This window comes from Monoraphidium neglectum (assembly GCF_000611645.1).
Source record: "Monoraphidium neglectum strain SAG 48.87 unplaced genomic scaffold scaffold00128, whole genome shotgun sequence".
Lineage (NCBI taxonomy): Eukaryota > Viridiplantae > Chlorophyta > Chlorophyceae > Sphaeropleales > Selenastraceae > Monoraphidium > Monoraphidium neglectum.
In genome coordinates, this window is record NW_014013500.1 from 26374 (window position 1) to 35104 (window position 8731).

The 8731-nt window shown below is 60.4% G+C and overlaps 1 protein-coding gene across 1 annotated transcript in view; it reads right to left on the reverse strand.

Annotated features, from left to right (window-relative positions):
* MNEG_1311 (Putative nucleosome assembly protein) overlaps positions 1-2990 on the reverse strand; it is a gene marked incomplete at both ends in the record, with an annotated part of 4980 nt that extends 1990 nt beyond the window's left edge. Inside the window, 8 exons of the mRNA XM_014050208.1 lie at positions 316-384; positions 872-979; positions 1359-1441; positions 1647-1730; positions 2223-2334; positions 2555-2656; positions 2792-2825; positions 2932-2990. Coding sequence (XP_013905662.1) covers positions 316-384; positions 872-979; positions 1359-1441; positions 1647-1730; positions 2223-2334; positions 2555-2656; positions 2792-2825; positions 2932-2990 — 651 coding nt within the window. The remainder of the gene's footprint in view (positions 1-315; positions 385-871; positions 980-1358; positions 1442-1646; positions 1731-2222; positions 2335-2554; positions 2657-2791; positions 2826-2931) is intronic.
* Positions 2991-8731: the final 5741 nt, after the last annotated feature.

Here is an 8731-nt window from a genome sequence, read left to right on the forward strand (position 1 = left end):
GGGGGGGCGGGCCGCAGCCCGCACGCCCCCCACCACCCCACTACGCACGATGCAGTCGTAAGGACCGCGATACAAGAGCGCAAATCGTCCCCTCCACCCATACACATACTCTGCAGTGTCCTTGCGTACAAGCGACCAACCCACACAATGTGCCACCCTACACACCCACATGCCCGGCCACCTGGACGCTCGCGCACCCAGATGCACAACAGACTGCACAACGGACCGCACAGCAGACCGCACAACAGACCACACAACAGACTGCACCCAGACACACAGCCGAGCGCGCACGCGGCCACCCGCCCGCCCACGCACCTGTGTCCCGACAAACTTGCGGGGCACCACCTCGTCGGGGTCGTCCATGTAGAACGTCTTCTCCAGGGTCTGCGCGCGCGTGCGTGTGTGTGTGTGTGTTGGCTGTTGGCAATCGGGTGATGTATGTGCGCTGGGTGACTGGTGTATGTGCACGTGCATGCATGTGTGTGTGTGTGGGGGGGATGTATGCATATGAGTGTGTTCTGGCATGTGTTATTGACCGAGAAAATGTCTTCAAGAATGTGTTTGTATGTAGGTGAGTGTGTGTGTGGGCCCGGGATAGGGCAGAGGTTCTTGTCGTAGCGAGAGACGTTCCGGGCTCGCAGAGGGCGTGGGGCGGGGAGACGTGGTGGTGCTGCGTTGGTTGCCGGCCCTCAGGATGCGGCATACGGAGTTCAGCCAGTAGGCAGAAACGCCACACCTCGGCCTGCATGGAGCAGGCGTTTTAACCAGTCGCCTGGGCGGCCTCTCGGGGCCGCCGCCTATGCACCCTTGACCTGACCCCAACCCTCAAACATCGTACATCCAACGTCAAACACAACCGCCCACCCCAAACCTTGTTGCTGAAGAAGGGGTTCTCGGAGAATGTGAAGGTCAGGCGGAAGCTGCCGGCGTCGTCGCCTGTGAGTGACGTCACGCGGACGTCACTCAGGTACGCCAGGACCTGGTGCATTACAGTGTGAGCGGGGATGGCATCCTTTTGTGTGTGTGTGTGTGTGTGTGCGCGCGTGTGTGTGTGTGTATGTATGTGTGTGTGTGTGTTTGTGTGTGGGTGTGTGCGTGCTTGCGCGCGTGTGTGTGCGCCGGCCACTGTCCGCTCACAGCGCCGCACTCGACGCGCCACCCCTCAAACGGGTAAACTCAGGGGATGCACACCGACGCGCCGCGCGCATGCCCGCCTCAATCCAGGCACACCGCGCTCCCTGCCACTCCACAGACCCCCCCCCTTCTGTGCGTAGCGGTGCCAGGAATGCGAAGCTAAGCGAGCCGCGGCGCCCGGGGGGGGGGGGCGCAAGCGGCGCACGCGGACTATCAGGACCCACCTCAGCATCGCGCTCCGTAATGAGCTCCCCCACCATCTCGTGGTTAGTCATGGCGGTCAGCCAGAACTCGGGGATGCCGGCGTCTGCAAACGCGCGGCGGCGGTGGGGGCGCGGCGCCTGAGGGCGGCGGCACATGTGCGGGACCGGGCCCCGCGCAGGCTCGAATCTGGCGGGCCTATCCAGCAGCTGAATTCAGAACCCCAGAAATGACGCGCCGCCGGCGGCCGCCCCACTCGCGGCCCAGGTCTGCGCCCCGCCGCCATGGTTATTGCAAGGCGTGGCCCTCACCCTCCTCCTCGGAGTCTGGGATGTCAAACTTGCCGACCTCTGCCCGGCCAGCCACCACCGCTGACCGCTCGTCGAGCAAGGGGGCTGCGGGTCGGGTCGTGTGTGTGTGCGTGTGTGTGCGCGTGTGTGTGCGTGTATGTGTGTGTGTGTGTGTGTGTGTGTGTGTGTGTGTGCGCGCGCGCACGCGTGTGTCGATCTTTAGGTTGGCCCGTCTGAGGGCAAGGCTTGGATCCTTGCTGCCAGTCGACGAGCAAAAGGAGGAGCGTGGCGCATATACCGCTCGCCGCCCAGCGGCCCTGAGCGCCACGAACTGCACCAAAACCCTCTGCCAAGCAGCTGCCATGGCGCGGCGCCCACAATCAGTCGAGCGGCACACGCCGCCAGACGTCCGTCCCGCATCCCGCGCGCTCGGCCACTTCGCTCATCCCCCCGCTCATTCCTCGCCCCTCCCCGCAGGTGCAGCAGCACCTAACAACACCTCTGCTCCTGCCTCTGCAACGTTTGCTTTGATTGGGCCCTGTGCTTCACTCGCCCCTTGACCCCTCCTGTTTCCTCAAGCGCAACCCCCCGCCTCACCGAGCTGCCCCTGGAACTTGGCCTCCAGCTCGGCCCTCTCCCGCACAAAGGCGCGCTGCACCTCGTCCTGCTTCGCCTGCACCTCCCGCAGCGCAGCCACGCGCCGCCGCACCTGGGAGCATGCGGGGGGACGCCAGCCTGGTCAGCAGACGGCTCCGGCGGCAAAAACGGGCAACTTGCAACTTGTTATAGTCATAATCATAGTGATGCGCCTCTAGGCGCATGTTGCAAGGCAGGGCAGCGTTATAGAGCCTCATGCCGAAGGCGCTGCCGCCACATCCATTCGTTACACGGCTGCTGACGAGAAGGACATGCGCGCGCGCCCCGCTCACAGGCGTGGGGAGGTCCTCGGTCCAGTCGATGCCTTCGTAGTTCTCAAGCGGCTGCACCTCGGCCGCGTCGGCGGGCGCCGCCGCAGCACGCACGACGCGCGCCTGCACGCGGCGCGGCGTGGCGGACGTTCGCGTGAGGTGTGCTGAATGGTGTATGGCGTGGTGCTTTGCATGCATGCATAAGCGCATGCAAGCAGCACATCGCTGGCAATGCGGCGCATTGACGAGGCGCCGCACCGTTGACGGCTGGACCCGAGCCACTGCAGCGGACCTGCGGTTCAGCACGTGCAAGGGATGTCAAACGTTTCTCCGACCATTTATAGATTCATAGCCAGAAAACACTGCCTAGGCGGCCGAATGATCTGTAGCATCCGCACCTGGTCCGGCAGGCGGGTGCTCTCAGCACAGAGGGACCACGGCTGGATAAAAAAGCCATTGCAGTCTCGTATTCAATGGACGTGGCCGCCGCTGATTGTGAGGCAGCTCAAACGCGAAGCTCAGCCTGGAAGAAAGCTTGAATGCTACCGTAGTTAATACTTAATTACATGCCAATCGGATCCTGCTTGTGTATGAGCGCCCGGGGGACCGCAAGCATATCCTGCCGAGGCACCCCCGGTCATTACAAAAGACTTGGACGCCGTCACCAGGCGTTTCAGCACAAGTTGCCTGCGTGTTGCTGCAGGTGTGCATTTGCTGGACTGTGGGCGACATAGGCTTGAAACCATGCATGCAGTCACGAGTGCTGGGGAGCACTGGGGTGCCTACGAGGGGTGGGTGGCAGTTCACACGACCCTCGCAGTCACAGAGTTGTTCTCCACGTTGCATGTTGGGTCAGTCATTGGCGGAGTGGGTGCATGTTGCTTCGGGCCTGCATGGAACGCAACAAGCCTCATGATTAGGCACATGTGAAACGTGGGTTTGTCACTGCCCGAGCTGCTGACCTCAGGACGTCATGCAGCCAGCTGTGAGCATGTGCCCTTTTGAAATTGCTTAGTTCAAGGTGATGATGTGAGCCCCTTCTGCACATCCCTCACATGAAATCAATGTTGCTTCATAAACAGTCGTGTCTACTGTATCTGCACGCACGGAACACGTTGCGACCCGGTCACTGGCGAGCGCGGCCGCAGCTTTGGGGGGACCGGACGACATGATGCAGCAACTGGAAACCCAGGTGTCTGCCCTCCACAGGAACCTGCACGGGGTGCATCTCGCTTTATGCTTTGTTTCATGTTACCAAGCGCAGCAGCAGGCTGCCGTTCCCGGGTGGTTCCAGTATGACAGTCAAGGAAAGCTGTCATGGATATGACTCGTCGTTGCTGTGCATTCATTGATCAACATGCGGTGAAATGGAAATCCGCTTAATAGGAGATAATGATCCACGTGACGCGCACAGACCCCATGAACCGTTGCTGACAGGGCCCCTCCGCGCGCAGAGTGCTGGTCACCGAGCAGCCCTGCAGCTTGAATCAAAGCAGCCCCGCCTCCCTCAGGGCAGTCTCCAAGTGCCGCTCCAGCCGGTCGGCGCTGACCCTCGGCTGCGGCCGCGGCAGCACAACCTGAAGAGGCCCAGGCGGCGGCAGCGGCGGCGGGGAAGCAACGACGGGCTGAATGTTGCATCGGCAGGGTATGTTACGGTATTGGGGACGTGCGGTTGTTGGCGAGCGGCAGTGGTGCGCTTCGGGCTTATTGCGTAGCTGCCTCGCTGATGGATTCCTCGTGCGGGAGAGCAACCCCAGCGGGTCGGCCGCCTGCATGGCGGCATGCGGCGTTCCGGGCTGCTGGGGCCCTGCCTGCACAGGCCTCGGCATACCTCCTTGCCCGCGGCATCCAGGGCCGCCAGCACTGGGACAGACAGGTGCATCTCGTCCTGCCACTCCGCATTGGTGGAGATGTCACGCACCTTTGGCGGGGCATGACGGATGAGCGCGAAGGAGAGGGGCTGGGGATGAGAAGCAGGCAACGCGGAAGCTTCTCTCATGATTGGGGTCTGGCGGCCCGGGGGCGTTGGTGCGGGTCTCAAGTAAAGCTTGTGCAAGCAGCAAAGGGCGGGGCGCGACCGCCTGGCTGAGAACGCAGATGTTTTGCGGGCGATTTGCTAGCAGCATCAGAAGCGCGTGGGTCACTCTTTTTCGTCGTCGTGCTGGGGGGCAAAACAGTGCTGCCCTGCCTGTGCAACCGACGGGCCCCCAGTCCCTTGGCCGCGGCGACCCCCGGCACCTCCAGGGCGGCGTCCGAGAGCGCCGACGGCATGAACGCGGCACGGTCGATCAGTGCTGTGACCTTGTCCTGCGCTCTCAGGCAGGGGCGTCGGTGCGCGTTGAGACTGGGAATGCATGCATTTCCACAACAACCGAAAGCAAGCAACGGCCGTCGCTGGCTGGCACTGCAGGGCGACGGATGTGGGTGCAACACCACGGTAGTGGCGGGTCACCTTTAGTCCGTCGCACAATGGGCAGTCGGGTTTTGTGTAGAGCACCAGCCGCTGCGCTGCGCTACATTTCAAGTGCCGCCGGCTCCGCCTGCCGCTGCTGCGACTGCTGGATGGCACTGCAGTTGTGCCCGGCCGGCTGCATGCCCACTGCCGGCGCTGCCAGCTTGTTCCATTGGTAAGGTTCATCTACGGTTCCACGGTGGTGACCACTCTAGGCGCTCCACGGTAATCGCCCTCGTTACTGCATGCATGCTACGACGGAATTTTGTCTACGTTGGTAAGGTTCATGCGCCTGGCATTCATGGAAGCACGTACAGTATGTAATGTTTGTTCTTGCAAAGCGGCTCCATCCTGGCCCCCACCCTCTGTCACACTCGAATGAATTTCCCAAGTGGATCTGACACCGCCCTCGAAGCCTTCCGGTGCATCCGATATCATCAATTTTTGAATATCTAGCTCATCAACGTGATTCCGCGACAATTTCTGCAGTAACTGTAACAAATCCGAGCATCCACCGCTGGGGGCACCCATCGGTCGAGGGCCGACCGACGGCACGTCTAACGCTCATTTGTGTTGCGGCAGTAGAAGGTGTGTCCCACGTGCACGTACAGTACCTGCTCGGCAGCTGAGCTGCACTGCCGCAGCCTCTTTTTGGCGCGGCTCCCTGGGCGGCCTGCGAGCAGCAGTGCCTACGCTCGTGCCGTCTCGTGGCCCAGCCAGATCCTGGGGACCTCCCCCCTGTGTCAACCCCTTTTCACCCCTTCAACGGCCCTACCACTTCAAGATGCTGCTGCGGCGCTGGGCCGCCTTCGCGGCGGCCTCAGCGGTGGCGTTGATGCTCGCGCTTCCCGCGGCCTCCCAGGGCGTGCCCAGCACCGACGCAGAGCTTGGCTCGAGCTCCCTGGAGGCGAGGAACCTCTACACCGACTGGCAGCAGGCCACAAAGGCCAAAGCGGCTGCCTGGCAGCAGCGGTGGGCTCAGGGCAGCGGCTGCGCCTCACGCGGCAGCGCCACGCTGTGCGGGCGGAGCGTGGATGCTGCGGACGTACTGGAGAAGGCGGCACTGCTGACGTCAGCATCCCCCGCTAAGTACAGGTGTGCTTGGTGTTTGTGTGCCAGGTCTGCTGGCTGATAGGCTGACCTGATAAGCCAACTGCTTCTGATGAGCATCCGAGGCTCACTGCCGATCCTTGCACTTCTGCAAGGGATCGAGATCGCAAGGCTGGCGAGCAGGCTACGGCCTGGGGGTCAGGGTTTGGCCTTGTGGGCCCTATCTTGTGAGCAGTAGTGGCGCTGCCCAATCCTTCATGGGCTTGCATCGGGTTGAAGCCCTAAGCTCTGGACCCAAACCCAGGTTCGGGTCTGAGAGGCCTGCAGCTGGCTGTTGAGCCACCGCAGCTGGCCTGCACTGTGGCCTGGCTACTGACAGTGTGGTCAGCAGCAGCTTGCCGGTCACATGCTGACCGGCAAGCTGCATGAGCTTCTCAATGATAAGAATGAATCTCATCACCAAATCCGTTGGTCTGGTTGCTGCGTGGCCCGAGTCGGACGGGTATTGCGGCGCACGACCTAAACCTTTGAACGCGCATGTGCGCGTGAACACACACAAACACACACACGCACGCACGAACGCACCCGCGCACACACGCACGCCCACAAGTGCGTGTTGGCGCACACACTTGTGCGCGCGCACACACAGCGTGCGCACACACGCATTTACACATATGCATGTGCACGTGCATACATGCATTTTTACAGCACGTGCATGCGCATGTCTGCGTTCTTCAGCAAACGGGTTGATGATGTCGTGAAGCTTTCGATCCGAGTCACGCGACCACCACCATCATTCATCTGGCTGCCCCACCTTGGTATGGCCCACGCGCCCTTAGGTCTGACATGGCCTCTGACACCGGAGGGTTTGATTTCACCACACAAGCACAGAATCAGGTGAGGAGGGTTGCTGCCTGACGTCAATTTGCTGCCGGATCCATGCCGCGACTTGCATGGTACGCTTGTGCGCACTCAGATTGTTTGTGTGACCACACGGCTCTTCAGCAGGATGGAAGCAATCATGGCATTGACCGCTAGTGCACAATTGCCATGATACACGTGCACCGCGCCCGCAGGGCGACTGCGACACATGCACCGCGTATGCGCAGCTGTGGCGGAGGCGACCATGGCCTCGGCCCTCCGCGTCAGCGCCTTGGATGCGGGGCTGGTTGTCAGCGAACTGCAGCTATTCTCGTGCTTGCCCAACTCTCCCGACACCTGCCGTGGTGGTTGGAAGGTCGTGGACGCGATGAAAGCGCTGAGCGGTGTCAAGGTGCTGGAATCTCGCAGCTGCAAACCGCTGAACACCGAAACATTCCAAAGCGCACGCGGTGAGCCCCTGAAAAGCGTTGTGTTTCCAAATACGCATGCGAGCCACTTGCTGCAATTTTGCATCAATCAATTGACACATGGCATCAAACAACAAGTTTTCTGCTGCAAAACGGCCGTTGCTTGTGCGCCTGCGTGCACAACAGATCACCCATTTGAACGCTACGAGGCGATAGAGTGCGGTGCATTTTAGGGCTGACAGGACCAGCTGCACATCCGCAAACAGCCGATGTTGGATCTCGCAAGGTCGTCCTCTGTGTCACACCCACCCTACTGCCTGCCGCAGAGGAGTGCAAACGCCCCTGCAAAGATGAGCTCCCAGGTGGCACCTTTGACTACACACGGGCGAAGCCGCTTATAACCATTGCAGAGGTGCAAGACCACATCAGGTTTGTGTGAGCAGGTCGTGTCATATTCCCAACCATGTTTGCGGTCTGCTGAATTGTTTGTCCAGCATGTAGAATTGTCGTGCACATGTTCTTATAAAAATTGTCGTGTGTGTGGGCGTTCCTATGGGGCTGTGCTTCAAACATTACTGGCTATCATGTCAATCTCAAGCACGCATATTGTGTGTCAAGGCTGCTGAAAGTCGGTGAGCTTGAAATCCTGCACCCTCTCTGATCGATGACTAACTTCGTGTTCACGAAGCCTAGCATCCCCCCGCGTCACTCGTAGGAACTATGGCGCCGTCATCACGCGCATCAACCTGCACGGCAACCATATGAGAAATTTTTTCAACAACAGAGATCCAATTACTTCTATATATGAGATCACGAACGATGAAGTGAAAAAGAATCCGACCTCTGTTGGACACGCCATCGCCCTTGTCGGTGTGTGCGCAATGCGTCACCATCAGTCACGCTGGGCCCGATCATATCCGCCCGCTCGAGGGTTTCTTAGCCTCAATGACGTACTTAGACACCTGCTCTGTTGGGGCATATCCTGGTTACATGTGACGTGTGTGCACGTTGGCATGGCGCGCCCTTTCACAGGCTATGACAACACACGCGAAGCTTTCTGGATCAAGAATAGCTGGTAAGTTGGGCTGCAATGTGCGTCCAGCTAAACAAACTCAAAACATGTCGCGACACACACACACACACACACGCGACGTGTTAACGGCGCACGGTCATTACCATAACGCCCTTGCGGCACTCTGTCAATTACACGCCAAGTTTGTTTTTGGTGGCACAGGTGCCGGTGGTAGCGGTGGTGGTGCGCGGACAGGAGGCTTTGGTCACCACGCACAAACCAGCCTGTGTGGCAGGAAGCATGCGTGAGCCCTGCCTAGCTTCTAGGCTCCATCCTTGCCTCGCTCCCTCATTGTCCTCCCCGCCTAGCGGAAATGCCACCCCCCCCCCCCATCC